This window comes from Ambystoma mexicanum, chromosome 7q (genome assembly GCF_040938575.1).
Source record: "Ambystoma mexicanum isolate Mex_15411 chromosome 7q, UKY_AmexF1_1, whole genome shotgun sequence".
Lineage (NCBI taxonomy): Eukaryota > Metazoa > Chordata > Amphibia > Caudata > Ambystomatidae > Ambystoma > Ambystoma mexicanum.
Window position 1 is genome coordinate 120,774,588 of NC_090941.1, and position 16,690 is coordinate 120,791,277.

The window sequence follows — 16,690 nt, forward strand, 5'->3', positions numbered from 1 at the left end:
CTCCTTCTGTGTTTCACGCGAGTTCACTCGGCAGTGCACGCCTCCATGGGGGCTCGGTGACATATGAGATGCAGGCAAACATGTAAAGTGCTCGACTCTCGTGCTTGCGATGCAGTGCTGTATGCGTAGTATGCGTAGTTTGTTTTGGCGAAGCCTTGGTGCCCTGTCTCTTCAAAGTACAATTGCAGGGTATTAGCCCCATGGGTACTGCAAACACGGAACACGTTTCAGTGAGAAGAGGTGGATGGCGAAGTCAGGTCTAAACAATTGAGAACCCCACCCCACCTCCCTGCAGTACCTCATCCGGCAGTCCATCGCTTGCAAAGTTTCTGTGCAATTCATTGTGGACTGGATTCCATACCAAACATAGAGACTATGCATCAGCCACTCAAAGATAGCTCAAAGATACTTCGTTAAGTGCCACAGTCCATGGTTTTAGCTAAACTGTAAAAATACGCCGAGAAAGCAACAGTGACCTGCTTATTTCGCGGCTGCTTCCTCAGTGTGTCACAGCAACACGCAGGTCCCATGATCTGATTCTATTACTGTCCAGACCACAAGCTAAAGATTTCAGTAACAACTCCACAATTTACACCCAGCAAAAGAAAAAATCATCCATCAATATACTGCGCTCACACGCATGAAATAAAGCAGATTGCGTACTTTCTAATTGCAAGGCTTTTTGCTTTTCTTTCTTCTTTTGTCTTCTTACTCCAATCCTGTTGTTAGGCAGCCAAGAAGGGCTGGGATGGGTAGTCATTGGCACCCTGGTGTGACCCTTCCTTCCTGCTCACACCTAACCTGGCTATTGCTACCTGGAGTGACTGAGGGAGGAGGGAAGGGACAGGATGTCTTGCCTTCTCTGAAATTCCCTCTCTTACCCCCTGTAACATGCCCCCATTTCCCTACTGCCCCAACTCAAGAGCCCGTGCCCTTTAGCTCCATTGGGTCCCCATTCCGCGGCACTGGACATAACTCTTCCCTCACTCCATGACCGAGAGTCACCAGTTTAGGCCAAGCACAAGTGCCTTCTGAATGCCCAGCACTAGGCAGCTCCGAGCCTCACTATTCACCCACACAGGGGATGTGGGTCTTGTGTGCGTGGCCTCCCACATGTATTTTGAAATGGCTTCCTGTGCTGTATTTTCCATGTTACTACAATTAGTGCTTTCAACTTTGCCTGTAAACTCCATCTCCTTTCCAGGGAAGGTCATCCTGCCCAAAACGTCCATTGGCAGATCACATGCCCTCTCCCCTGCCCCCATGTGCATAGTGTCTTTCCATCTATTGAAATCTGTTTAATCGCCTGACACTGTATATAGTACACGTGTTCTGTTGTCAGTCTGAGCGGCCCCTAGTCCATGAGTAGAGTCCCAGCCAGCCTTCTGCACCATTCCTCTGCTATCATCGCATTGATCGACTGCAGCGGCATTCAAACTTTTTAATGCTGAGGCCCCCTTTGAGTAGAAATGTTGATGCTGAGCCCCCCCTTGTGTAAAAATATTGTAGCCAGGGCCCCCCAGATGCCATATCTTCTTATATTTTCTATTAAGAGCAGCCACTGTACTATCTTTTGGAAGAGCTTCATGCCCGCCGTCACCCATCAGGCCCCCTAGGGGGTCTAGCCTCAAAGTTTGAAGACCATTGACCTACTGTAAAGTAATCTAACAAGGGATTGGCCCTTGCCGTTTCCCTCCGTCATGCACAGAGTTTCTGATCCACACTCACTTGGTTTATGGCCATATTTTGAGGTAGCATTCCATTGTTATCTGAGCTTTAAGTGGGAGGCTGAATCCAGGGCACCTGGCAGGGCTCTATTTAGGGGGTGTGGCCTAAGTACAGGTGGCTGTGGCATCACATCTGAATGTAGGCCACGCCCCCTAACTAGAGCTCCCCAACCCCCTTGCCCAAGGGCGGGTGGGCCTGGCAATTGCTTGGCTCCAAGGTAGTGGGAGCCAAGCCGGATAGCTGGGGCACCCTGGTATCATACCTTTGGTGCGCCCAGCCTCTCCTTTTGATCCTAAACCTCAGGCTTCGAGCCTTGCTGACAAGCTTCCTGTGGGCGGTCTGTGCCTGTGAGTAAGAACCAAATGGAGAGGCTGGCGCACCAAAGGAATTATAGCAGTGCACCTCAGCTCTCCTTTTTTTTCTTAATTAGAGGAGCTAACCCCCAGCAGAAAACGCTTTCATTTGTGAAGCTGGGTGGTTAAAGAGCTGCCTGTGGGCAGGTCTTTCCGACCCCGCAGGCAGCCATTTAACCATGTGGCTCCTTGAGTGAATGGACTGTTTGCTGGGGGTTAGACCCTCTGACTAAGAAACAGAAAGAGAGCTGTAGTAATCGGCTTCTCCTTTTGTTTCTTAGAGTGTGGAGCCAATGCCCAGCAGGAAGTCCTTTCTCTCCAGGTGCTGGATGGATAAACGGCTACCTGCAGGGGTGGGCACTTCTGATTAGAAAAAAGGTGAGGCATTAGCTGATGTCTCTCCTTTTTTCTAATCAGAAGCTCTGACCCCTGCAGGCAGCCCTTTAACCATGCTGCTCTTTCGCTAAACGGGCTGCCTGAGGTGGTCAGCATATCTGGTGCTAGTCAGGGGAGAACGGGGGCCCGGCACTGCCCTGACTCAGGAGCCCTTTTGGAGTCCATCTCACTGAAATCTCTGATTATTACTTTCTCTCATTTGTGCCATTACAGAAAGGGACCAGCTATATGCATGTGCTGACATGCATATAACTGGTCCCCTTCCTTATACCTGGGAGCAGTCCAGCTCCTACATTTAGTCCACCTCTCCTTTCCACAATAAAAGATGTATGCTGTGCCGGGAGCCACTAATTGCACCCCACTGTTGAGGCCCAGAAAAGAGACAGATGTCTGATGCTGCTTGCGCTGTTATGAATGGCAAGAATATTCTGCAATATCAGAGAGGAGCTTAAACAGTGGAATAGAATGCTACCCAGAGGAACTTCCAGTGTTTAAGAAGAGTTAGCTGAAGCGTTTATGTTTGTCATGCTTTTGGCTTTGTTTGCTCAGTTGTTGTGTAAGTTAGCGTTAAAGCGCTCCAGCTAAAATTGAGGGTCCTGATGCAGGCTTTTCCTTGTTTTTTCAGGAATTATCTTCAGATCTTCAGTCTGGTTAGGAGCGCCAACGTTTATTGGGAATATCTCCCTTGTGAATGGAACCAGTGTGTGGCCCGCTACGTTTTGTGTGGGGAGTGCGGTAGGTACAATCTTAATTTTAATATCCTCTGAATTCCTCATTCTAGTTCAGTGTACTGCAGTCGCTTCAGTTGGAAGGAAAGGCCCTTTTCATGTTTTTCCAGTGGAAAGTGCTGTATGACAATATCCCTAGGGCCTGATTGACAGAGTGTTCAATGGGATTGTGTTATTATAAAACGCGTAACACAACATTAATGGGTTGTTCATTGTTTTTTGTCATTTGGAATTCTGGTGGTTCTTTTTTTAGCCATTGACAGATATCTCAGCGATGGTCAGCAATCACAGACATGTTTGACTCTGGGAATATCAGAGCGATGTATTAGAACCAAAAAATGTGATGTGTAGAAAATGATCAATTCATCTTAACCACTAGTATTGCTCTGGGAAACCTTGCACGCCATAGTTATTTAGCCTGTGCACAATTTCACAAGGGGACAGCCATATGCAAATCAGTCTTGGTCCTGCCACCAATGGGAGCAGTCCAGCCCAAAGTGCTAAATCACGACCCCTCTGCACGGAAATACAAGCAAATGTATACAGGATTCGGCTTCGTTCGGCCACATCAGTGAGATGCCGGTTGGTTCCCTATGACTCAGTGAGCAAGGGACACACCTCTTTTTGGGGTGGGACCAAGCCTGGTTTGCATCTGGTCTCTCCCTGTTCTGTAGGGGCACGGAGGCTGTAGAACCATGGTCTGGAGGGACGCCCTAAGCTAAGCCAGAGGTTGCGATTAATTCACAACCTTCCATCCATCACTCCTTTTGTTATTCTGTAGTCACCCAGAGTGGGACGAGCATGCCGTGCCGGTAGAAGCAAGTTACGTCTCACTGATGCTTTGATGTCGAAACACACATGGGGTTGCTTGTGGTATCATGAAAAAGGGATGTGACCAAGCAGTTTTGCTGGACTGCCCCTTCTGGGGCGGGAGCAAGCCTGATTTGCATATGGTCTTTCCTCTTTCTGTAATTGAGAAGATATTTAGGGTCCCTGGCGGGGTCATGATATACCCAGGTAGGTACACATTTAAAATAGACACATAATCAGGATGAGAGATACTATAGGTGGTTGTGTGATTCAGAACATTTGAATTTATTTCAGAACACACAGAATTTTTGAGTTCCACAGTTATTTTACAGAACTTTCGATAAGCACGAAAGTTAGTTGAGTTAGTTGACAGAACGGACAGATAGTGATTGTTTTCAGTGGAGAATAACAGATGAATATCGACCTCTGAAATGTAGAGGTAGCAAATCCACATAAATGCACAGTCACATATGATAGTAGGAAGGACCTACAGTTGAAGCATGGTGCACCCTGGACAGAAAATAGTCTGGGGTATAATTAACACAAGGTGTACACAAGAAAATCTACAGAACATACACAAAGGCGCCTCCATCCCCCAACGAGAAGGACTACAAGCACTTGCCACCTGCCTCGAAAGAAGGACAGATACGACCACTGCCCCAACAACCTTCATTCTGGAGTGCATTCGCATAGCCAGGGGAGAAAACTTCTTTCTGTTTGGACAACAGATGTATCAATTTATTCCTAAAAATTGAATCACCCTGAGATCCTAAAAGCCTCTATCTCACCCACAGATTTCACGGACAGCATCACATTTGGTTTTAATCCTGATGAAGGCCAACACCCAGACAGGCAACAAATCCAGCCCAAGATGGCCGAAACACTCCTGTGTCGATCTCCTGTGACACAACTGCAAAAAACTCCACTTTGTGTATGTTCTGTAGATTTTGTTGTGTACACCTTGTGTTAATTATACCCCGGACTATTTTCTGTCCAGGGTGCATCTTGCTTCAACTGTAGGTCCTTCCTACTATCATATGTGACTGTGCATTTATGTGGATTTGCTACCTCTACATTTCAGAGGTCGATATTCATCTGTTACTCTCCACTGAAAACAATCACTATCTGTCCGTTCTGTCAACTAACTTTCGTGCTTATCGAAAGTTCTGTAAAATAACTGTGGAACTCAAAAATTCTGTGTGTTCTGAAATAAATTCATATGTTCTGAATCACACAACCGTCTATAGGATCTCTCATCCTGATTATTTGTCTATTTTAAAACTCTTTGTGTAATTGGCTTGCCAGGCTGAAGAACAGTGTTCTGGAGGTTTGCACAGAGCAACCACAGAGGTTAAACTTAATTCAAAAACTTTCCAGCCATCACTCCTTTTGTTTTGCTATTCTGCAATGTGTTAGACTCGGCAGGAGCGGAAATGCAAGAAACTGAAATGTCATTAGAAAAGAGAGTCAATGTATCATACGAGTTATTTCATGCGTGATGACATTGAAACAAACCAACAGCAACCGTTGACTCCTTCATATCCTCTGCTGCAGTGACCTATAGCCCTTTTTTGCCGTATTTGAGTATATGCACAAGTACTCGAGCAGCCTGGTGTGGCCCCTTCTAAACATTGTTTAAACGGGCCCCTTCTAAATCACAGATTTTGAAATTTGTGCCAGCCACAGCTTCTCTTGAACCCTAACATCCACACAATCCTCGACCCTTTGATAGTGTTGTGTCCAGCCTTATCACCAAAGTCTCATAACGGGTAGTGTGTGGGCACTATATGGTTGGGATAGGCTAGGGTTTGTATACATGAGATTTTATTTTGGGATCAATGTCCAATATCGCTGCACTTGGGATTTTGCCTCAGTTAATCAGAGAAAGATTTAATTTGTTGTCAACTATTTTTAGTTAATTTTCGTCTTCTTTAGTGGTCACGTGGCGCTGTGTAGTTAATCTGTACGTAGTTGGATTCAGTGGCTTTGCATCCAATCGAGCGCCATACTGCCAACATATCATATTAGTGGCGGGTTAAAAGCTGTATCGAGTAAGCTGTGCATTTAAAAGAAAACAAAGACAAAACTCTAAATAGCGCATAGGTAAACCTTGGTCTGTAAAATGATATTCATGCAAATTACTGGTCAGGGAACCTCCAGGGATCTAAAAGGATGAGGAGGGCAAGGCGACGTGGAAAGGAGGATAGCTCGGGAGGATAGCTTGGGGGCAATGCTCTCGCCTTGGAAGCAAGACGGCGCGGAGCAACACAGGTTTGATCCCCGGGTATGCGCTTAGAAACCTCTGGGTATTAATCGCGTTATAAATAACCAGTTACAAATAGATAGGACCAGGTGTTATGCATGATCCTACACTTGGAGGCACAAATCTCAGGGGCAAATACATCTTCCAGACCTACAGTCCCACATCAGCATTTCGATCCTCGGATATTGGAGGTGCTACGAAACAAGCAGTGTCCGTGGCCGGCACGGTATAAAACTGCAGTCACTCAATCGGTAAACCAGCCAATAAGTAAAGATCTTATGCTTTTATCAGTTGTAAAATAAGGTTCTTAAATCCCATATCTTATTACATTTTGTATCATACCCTATGCAAACATAGGTCTTTTATTGTAAAAGCATAAGAGGCATCCTCAGGGTGTGAAGGGGTGTGAAGAGGTTGGGTAGTTTGCGTGATTCCACCTCCCACTCCTTCCAGTCTTCTCCACTCTGGGCACAATCCCATCTAAAGTCTCAATCCAGCAAATACACAACAATCAAACATGCCCTGTGTCTGTTCAACCACCGATTATCTGAAGGAACAGATCTGGGGATACTCTGATATCCTATTTAATAAGCAATGGTACATCGAACAGAGCTGTGTAGATGGTTGCAAATGCGATCAGGGGTGTAAATGGGGTTCGAGTTCTGTGTTTATGTGCATGAATGCTTGAGTGTGGGGACGTAAGATTTGTACACCTGTAGTTCAGTGAATAGATATATGCATGTTTGATGTGTTCAATAAAGGGCTAGGTTAGTTTTACAGTCTACTGAAGGCAGCTTATGATCAACTAGTGCCACCATACGACCAGGTAGTTTGCTTGAATACCATACATTTGCATAATTCAGTATGTTCATACCACTGGGCTGTTCATTTCATATGGAACGTGTTACAGTTATAGAATTGATTAGCAACTGGAACCCGATGACGTGGATTTGCCATCAAATGCCTACGTTGTGTCATGAAATGACCAGTATTTCTGCAACATGCTTGGTTTTATTATCGTTGCCAAGGATCAGATGCCATATTTTTTTGATCTCAGATAACGAGGTGCTCTCTTCATTTGACTGTGTTCCTTCATACACCTTGATAGTCCCTCTTTTGTTATATATGCATTGCATTATATGATGACATCTTATTCACAGGTTGTCACATCATATACCCAGGCACTACCATAATATGCTCAAGTACAATACTATATGCCAGGAATTCCCATTATATATGCAGCCCAGCCCATACCCACACACACAATATCACATGTATGGGTATATTGTACTAAGGAGACACATATGCACTAACATACACCCATAGGCACTGAAAAATACACAGATATTGGGGGTACTCACTACGTATGCCATGATTGCCAGCATTATAGCAAAGTACTGCCACCATATGCTACATTTTAGAATCACAATCCTAAATAATTCAAACCTAAAGGTATTGGTATCATATGTCTAGGTAGGGCCATAATATGGGTTGGTACACATGTCTTGTGCTGGTTACTGCCAGTTAAGAACCTATACGACCACCGTGGCCCTCATAACAAGTCTGCCTGTCCGGAAATAAGGGTGCCGGCACCCTTTCTAGACCGGCAGACTACAACTGGGCCTGCCGGTGCCATTGCATGCAACAGTTCTGACCTGCTGGGCGCATGGACCCTGGTGGGCACAGTTGTCACAGAAGTACCGGCACTATTACTAACAATGCTGGTGCTTCTGAATCCCCATTCCCATGGCTTTCTAATGTTCCAGTGGCACCGGGATATCAGGTGCCAGAAACAGTGTTACAGTCTGCCGGCAACCCGCCAATAGCACCGGTGGGTTACCGCCGCGCTTGTAATGAGGCCGATTGGGATTGTGCTTACATGCATGTGCTTACATTGCACATGAACAACCACATTTACGCTCACTTCCAAACACTAACAGGCAAACCTATGCTGCAGCATACAACAAATCATGCACTCATACCCTACGATAAACACACATCCATGCAAGCACAGGCAAGGAAGTATGCAGACATACAGATAAGCGTGCCAGGACACCAAATAGTTAACGTTTTTGCTATGGCAGTGATTAATTATTCCATGTCCTGGCATGTCTTGTACCCGCACGCATACATTGTCTGCAGGGGTGCTAGATCGGTAAATATGAATTGGGCAACAATCAATCTGTGCAGTGTTTCAGCATCCTCAGTCCCAATGGTGGACTCTGTGGGGGGATTGCCGATGGGGAGCCTGACTTACCTCCAGCTCTTGTAGTTTGTTGGTCCGTAAACATCCCGGTAAACATTATTACTGGCACGTTAATTCCGTCTGGCAAACCTTTAATGACCCCAGGCTTGTCTGGTTTTGTTCACCTGAGGGGTCACATCACACGTGTCCTCTTACATCAGCACAGTGCACAGATTGCCCTGCAGACATAGTCTGCCCACCAGTCACCAATACACAAAACAGGGAAAGGCGAACGCAGTAGAAAGTGGAAAAAAAGAACATAGGCAGTCGGGTATTGATAACCCCCCTCCAAGATACCCTGCAATCCCACTCGGAGGCTTACTCAGTACGAATAACTGGGACCAGAGCAAGCTCTTAATATTGTGGCAAAAAAAGGCTGCAGTTTATTGCTACATATTTACAATCATACATTCAGAACACACATTTATTTAATAACACAGACGATCAGCAGCACCTTTTGTTGGGTCTTCCTTCCTCCACACCCCTTTTTCCTTTTTATCATTTTATTCATCTCCAGTAAGCTCACTTTTTGTTCTTATCACCTCTTTACCCAGCATCTTAGGGTCTCACTCCAGGAACACCCCAGAGCTTGCCCCTCAGGGCGAAACACATTGCCAGCAGCCGGTTCTGGGCTGCGGGGAGTGCCGTTATGCTTTCCTTTCCACCAGCCAAGGCTGGAAGCTGACAACCAAACGGGGGCGCACCTCTTTATCAGACCTTGCCAACACCCACCGTGCTAAGCTAACAGGGGTCTGTCTATTTTATCCTCGTCATCCTTTCCCTTCGCCAGGAGATTCGTGTTGGCACTGCTCGATCAGCTAAGTAACAGCCTGCGACAATACAGAAAACATGTTAGCAAACCTGCAATAGAAGCCATGTTACGGTGTGGTCGGTGGGACAATTTAAACTTTCATCAGGGCTGTAAAGCGGTGAAAGAGACCGCTCGCCCCCCCTGTCCTCCCCTATATAAAGGCACCAAAGGACCTCTGATGTTACCTGTTGGAGGTGCGAAGTTCGCTTCGCCCTACAATCAGGGGATTAAAGAGGGGAGGAGCGCCTCCCATTCTGTCCCTAAACCCCCTTTTTCCCTACACTTCTTCTACCTACCATCTTATTGACCCCGGCTTCCTGCTCCTGCACTAAGGAGGTGGGTTGGGGCGCTTGCCCCCTCTGCCATGTTAAGCCCTGGCACCCCTAGCCCGTTAGGGGCAGCACCGAAGCCAAACAGGAGATTCACAAATCTTGTATATTCTGCAAGCACAGTGGCTACATGAAAAAAGTTGTGTTTTCTATTTGCGTGCTCATTTTGAATAGGGTGTTGCTGAAGAAAAGCACAGACAAATGTCTTCCACTCCTCTGTCCTCTGCTCCTTTCCAATGTTGCTGGTGAGGATTACCCACATTGTTGCGGGAAGTGTGCACAGACATGCTAAACTGCAGTTCCCCTGCTGGGTTCCCAAACTGTATGGGGAATCCTCAATCTGGCAAACGAACATCAGTAAGGGGGAAGGGGAAAAGTTCAGGGGGGAAGAGGGAGGGAACAGTGCAGTACATGGGATTGACAATAAAAAATAAATAGAATAAATAAAAGCAATCAGTAAAAAGTGCGACCAGCTGGTGGCAAGTGCAAGGGTAAGTGCAGACATCAGGTGTCAAATGCTGGGAGGGGACTGTAGGGATACAAAAAACAGTTCCCAAGTGCGGGGGATGCCAGGGAGGCAGTGCAGGTGTGCAACTGGTGGCGGAGCGGACCTGGGCTCAAGATCATAGGGTGGTCAGGTGACCAGTGCAGTTTCAGCCATGAGTTGAGAAAGCAGAAGCAAATAGGAAGATTTTGAGGTGCTTCCGGAACCGGAGATGGTTCTCTTCAAGTTTCAGGGAGGCAGGGAGGCCGTTCCAGAGGGAGGTCCCAGCCGAAGAAAGAGATCTACCACCAACTTGTTGCTTGGAGAAGCGACTGACCCTAAGGCAGTTGTAGGCGGATGAGCGAAGAGCTCGAGAAGGAAGATATTTAGGAAGAGAGAGTTGAAGGGATTGAGGCCCCAGGCCTCAGAAGGCCTTGTGGACAATGCAGATGGTTTTGAACTTAATCCACACAGCCACTGGGAGCCTGTGCAGGGATTTCAGTCCTTGAGCGATACGATCCCTGGGCTTGAGGCCAAGGACAAGTCTCGCAGTCCTATTCTGGATGAGTTGCAGAGGGCGGAGAGTAGAAGCAGGCAGATTTAGAAAGAGGCTGTTGCAGTAGTCCAACCTGGAGAGAACCAGAGCACCGGAGACAGTGAGCCTCTGGGGGAAGGAGAGGAAAGGAACAATACCTCTAAGGTCAGCTTTTTCTCCATGATGAATTTGTCTTGAACCTACCTGCAATTGATATACACAACAAGCATATTGCAGATCATGTTTTCACCGTTATCGTCAAACCCGCACTGTGCCGCCATTTTCCTGCTTCCAGGTGTAACATTTCAACTGGTGCAACACAATGTTCTCTTTGTTTGAAAGTCTCTTAACGTTGTGGCAACCAGCCTCCTTGAACACATGGTCATCATCCCCCTCCACGGGCTCCGGTTTAAGGCCTGCAAATATCAATTGCCCCTCAAGACCCGTGACATTAAGTAACATGGCCTTTTTTCTCCCTGAGGCATAGTACATGCCGTCCACAGCCTTCAGGTATGTAATGAACAACGGCTTACATTGCAGCCCTGTAGCCTTGGCCTACCTGGGAACTGGAGAAACTCTGGCCGGGGTGTAGCTCCTTGCATGTTGGCGCTGTCTGGTTTTCTCCCTTGTCCTTATCACCAATTATGTTGTGGCGCACAGATGACACAATATGAGGTGGTGATTCAAGGGTTTAATAACGCTTGCCATAAACTGGAAAGCTGAACATCAACAAGGGGCAATTCTAATCTTAGAAGTCATGCACAGCAGTTGCTTCACTGCTGTGACATGTGATGTATTTATATGCATCAGTCTCAGTCCTGGTGCCCTTTATGATTACAGGCCCAAGCCTGTACACATGTGGAGCGTGAGTGTCTTTTTTGTCTCCCGGTAGCTGCCGTGATCTCGCAAGACTGCTTTCCCCACAGAAGCCTTGTGGATCCAAGCTTTCCCAGCTTTTCATTGCCTTGCTGTTGACTCCATAATCTGTCTGTTATTGTGCGTCAGATGGATCAGGATACACACGAAAGAGCCTAAGCGTGTGGTTGTGCCAGCTATTGGGCAGCTCCTTCATGGGTATTAAGAATGAGAGTGTTAGTGTATGTACTGTACATAGTCAATGAATGTAATCATGCATTTTTCAATTAAGTTGCTTGATTGCAATGCAGTGGTGCAGGTTACCTCAGGTCACACCGGTAGCTTGTCCTGTTAGTAACATCTGTTTTATTTAACATACGGCGTGCTGGCACACCTTGCGAGAGACTAGTAAAGCCTGTGAATTTGAGTGAGAAGGAGTGGGTTATGGCACCAGAGGACCTATAGGACTGCTTGAGCCTTTAGAGCAGGTCCCCTTCCTTTTGCTGGGCTACAGCCGTGAACAGCAGGTAGGACGATTCCAACTGTGGGGGCGGCAGGAATTTGGCTTTTTTTCATTATAGGGAATCATCTAAGCCCTTTGTCATAGGTGGTGATCTTTCAGTGATAACCTAGCAAGCACCTTTGTTGGGTAACTCTCGATGCACACATCTCACAGCCCATAAGTACAAAGCATGGATGCACAGCTCTCACAGGCCCGCCACCAATGTTCTGAAATGCAGCACATCCCGGCTCGGAGATGTTTCCCATCTGCAGCATGTCTACGTCTTCTTATGTGTAATGCCTGATTTAACCTGTGTCTGTGCACTTGTACAGGTGGTAGGCAGCAGCTTGTGCCTGCCACCACAAAGCTCTCTTTCTGTCTGGTGTGGCACTATTGATCCTGGTATTAGACCATCAGGACCAGGTCTTCATATTTGGAAACTGTTCTGTTGCTATCTTGACTTCACCCACCATTTTGTCTACCTCTTAGGTCACATTTACTTTTTCTATATAACATGCTTCCGTGGTAATGGACTCACAAAACCCCTACCTACGTTTTGTCATAGGTTGCAATTTGCCAAATTAATACAGTTCTCTATTGTCATACACACTGACCCTCACTGGTCCCTTGGCTTTCGGCGTGTTGACTGTCTGCCAGACATCCCTCTAATTCCTGCTACTGACCAGTTTGCGCCCTCCCTCAGTTTTACTGAGCCTAAGAGGTTTTCTGATGTTTTGCTAAATTCACATATTAGAACCCTATTGGCTTGAATTGTTTCCTGCACATGGTTGGGACTCCTGTCGACAGCCCTCTGTTACTATATTTATTTCTAACTATATGTGGACCCGCCCTTGAGTGACACCTCAGTAGTTGCATAATCTTTTCTAAGTGGCATGTCCTCTTTAGTTTGATTATAATGCCCAGTTGTAAATGCCTTGTCACCCACACACATTGGAGCTCATTTTAGTTTTTTGCATAAATTGCGCAGAGGGGACCACTTACGTGCAAACATCTCCACTCCACTCTATTTGAATCAGTTGCACTACAAAGTGCAACACGTAGGTGTAAATAGCAGGAAGAATTCATTGCCTTTATGCCTCCCTTATACACTTCGCAGTGCATATTAAGGGCCCGATTCATGGTTTTCTTTGCACAGTGCAAAGTGACTTTGCAGTGCTGACACAAACCCTGATTCATGGCAGTGTGCAAAGTGTATTTTGCAGTGCATAGTCAGTGCAAAGTCATTCACATTTTACTGACTTTGCACTGCAAACATACACTTTGCATAGTTCTATGAATCTGGGTTTGTGTCAGCACTGCAAAGTCACTTTTCAGCAGTACAAAGTCACTGCACCGTACAGAAAATTCCATGAATCGGGTCCTAAGTAAGTTACGCATGCCAGGCAGCGTTTACAATGGATTGTTTTTGAATCTGCCTGCTTTTTGCTGCAGTGAAACGCAGGCGGATTCCATAGGAAACCACCAGTGTTCTGTCAGCATTCAATACCATGAAAATACCATGCATAAAGTCAAGTAGGTTTTGGAGGCGTAAGGAAAGGGAGTGGGAACAGTAAATCCCAGTCCATGCCTCTCATCTTCAAAAATCGCAAACACACAACAGCGCATGAAACAAGGTATTGTGACCGATGTAGCAACTGTACGCCCGCCTTTAGCAGCTTTTGTTATGCTATTGGGACTTAGAAAAAGAGCTCCATTTTATCTTCAATTGGAGTGCACCTTAAATAACCAAAATTACTCCTCAGTTTTCAAATCAACATAATTCACATGAGATAAGTGTATATAAATTGGGCCCCATTTCCAATGAAGAATAACATATGTATGTCATGATTGATTAGGTGGTCACTCTCAACTCAGGGAGTTCCTTTCCCACCGAGCAAGGTGTCGTGCACCCAAAGCGCTTATACAGATTCATCTTTAGTGAGGCCTCCAACCCGTCTCGCACCACCCCAACAAATACCCTCTGTACCACCAATAAGCTAGGAATCAGGCCGGTGTATAGTAAGAATATATATTTATTTAAGGTTGACAAAACTTTATAGCAACCAGAACATCAACCACCAATGCTGTGGCACTACACAATATCACTAATTCATATTTCTTGCACCAATTGACTAACACAGGTTTAAAGGACCTCCAGTTGCGATATGACACATGTAACATTTTGAAGTTGAAAGTCAAAATTTACATCAGAATGATTGCAAATTAAGCACTAGGAAACATACGAAAAACACAGTGATTGCTTAGTTTGGCACAATACTCCTTTCTACCAGCAACCCCCACCCTCAAGGCATCAATTAGCTATGACTCCTCTGATCTGAAGGCAAGCTAAATGCAGTGGGAATACAGTAGCAACATCGTTTTGGGTTTTTTATTTGAAAGGCAAAGTTAAGAAAGGAACTCAATTGAAAAATCGTTTTGGTCTTTTTATTTGCATGAAATGCAGGGCTTTGGAAAAATCGTTTTGGGGTACAAGTAAATAAATGGGAAATTTTGTTTTGCGCCCTCTACATTCACTTGAATAGCAGTGTATTAGGGTTACTTATTTTGGGATTATGGACACCCCCCTTCGGTACAGAAGACAGGAGTTTAAGAAAGGTAGTCACCCGAGTAGTTTATTGTCTATACTGGCTCTAACACACTGGGCATGAACTTGATTAGTTTTCAAACTCGAACAACACTCAACCCATGATTTTCTATATGGGAATTAATTGATTTAACTTCAATTCAATGCGCTAAGGATCTACACTGCTTCCCCCCTCCCCACAATTTGATGGAAAGGATTAAGGCAGGCAGCTCCCAACATAAGTCAATTTAAATGGATAGGGTGATTTTCTATAGTGGAATTAATTTGAATTGGATTTGATAAAATGTGCCAAGGGTCTCCCCAGTACCACCCTCCTACCTGCTATGCGAGACAGGGATTTAGTCTGGCAGATTCCGCCCCACACTTTTGATAGCTTTGGGATATATCTACTTACATTTGAGGCTTTGGTTATGGGGCATCCCGGGATACAGCAGGGCTCCTCTGAGGACAGCACAGATCTGATCAAAAGCTTTGGTCAAGGGTACTCCCCAGCACTCAGACTTCCTCTGGCTCCTCAAATGGCAGGCTCAGCTAGCCTCGAGAATTCCCCGTCTCCGTCTACCCTGCAATGTTTAAGACCTTGGTAGCTCTTCCTGTCCCTATGCTAGTTCTTTGCAAGTGTCCAGAAGCAGACTACCTCCAGCAATAGAATGGGAAAGTCAAGGGGAAAATTAAAAGTCCAAAGAAATGTCTCAAGAGTTGAAAAGTCAAAGAAAGATGAGCAAGTCAGCCCCTCTCAGATAGAAAACTCATCTCTTATAGGGCTGTGACACTCCATTATTATCATATTTCCCATGCTACGGATTGGCCAGCTCTCTCCCTCCCCCCAATACGCCCACTGCCTGTTTTTTGGATAAGGAGTTAGGGGGTGTGAATGATTGAGGGTGAGGGAGGAGAAAGATTCATCATCCCAAAAGGACAAGTGGGTTTAACTTCTTCAGTGTTCTTAAAATCTAACAACATGACATCTACTCCAATTTTTCAGATAATTGCTGGCACAAATATATTTTTGAATTCTATATTTTATTGCGAATCAGAAAATACAAATTTTGTTTTGGCACGCCCTTCCTGGGCGTAGCTACCATTTTTCGTGATTTGCTCCTGGGCCAAATTAGTCACAAATTTGCCCCTTCCTGATCCCAACCTTACTTCCATAACCTATCATCACAACCACTTTCTATTCCCTTGGAATTAGGGGAATGCCAGAATCATAACTTTTCCCATAACTCCAGTTGTATCCATCATCCAAAATTGTTTATGCATGGTCCCGACGGTCTTCTGATCCCCTTCAATCTGAGTTCATGATGAGCTCACTGGGACATACGATTCACTTTTTATTCAAGAAAATGTATTCAATGTTAGTCAATGGCAATGCACCACAAGTCCCTTAGTTTCACATAGCCCCCACACATTCTTAGGTTGCATTTCTCTTCTATGACCGATCAGGACATCCGGCTGGCTCAGGTGATCATGCCCCCCACCCCCTAGGCTTCAAAGGATTTTGTTCAAAGCTAATGCACAGTTGATGGGGAGACTGACCTTAAAGTTCATTTATGCTAGCTGTGTTATCTGTAAATCCCATGATTTTCATCAAATTATCCGTATATCTTAGTATTTAAACTGAAAACTAGACCTCCTTCTTCTAGAGGTCCTCAGCCAAAGGTATTGAGGTCAAGTTTTCAAAGGCACAGACCTTTCAGTTCAGTGGGGAAAACACCAGCTGCCTCCATACTTCAGAAAATACAGCTTTACTTCAACAAGATGTGCTTAAATGAAACATTTTAGCATTATATCTAGGCCTGCTGTTCATAAATACAATCTTTCTTTTCTACTATATTAGAACAGAGATAGATTCCTTATTCATCTAATGCACATAGATAGACAACAGTTAACATAGGAAACCAGTGTTCACTTTTTACAAAAACGAAATAGGCCTTTCTCTTTACAGGGTATAATTTTATATGATGGAAATTAAGTCTCTTTATTCCTGATAAACACAATCTGTCGCTTGACTTTATTTATTAAATATCGTGCATCATTACACCT

The 16,690-nt window shown here is 45.3% G+C and overlaps 1 protein-coding gene across 2 annotated transcripts in view; it reads left to right on the forward strand.

The window, feature by feature from the left end:
- Positions 1 to 16,690, forward strand: part of GPR143 (G protein-coupled receptor 143) — a 450,704-nt gene that overhangs the window by 1,979 nt on the left and 432,035 nt on the right. For both annotated transcript variants that reach the window (XM_069639113.1, XM_069639114.1), the window contains exon 2: positions 3,103 to 3,212. In XM_069639113.1, coding sequence (XP_069495214.1) covers positions 3,103 to 3,212 — 110 coding nt within the window. The remainder of the gene's footprint in view (positions 1 to 3,102; positions 3,213 to 16,690) is intronic.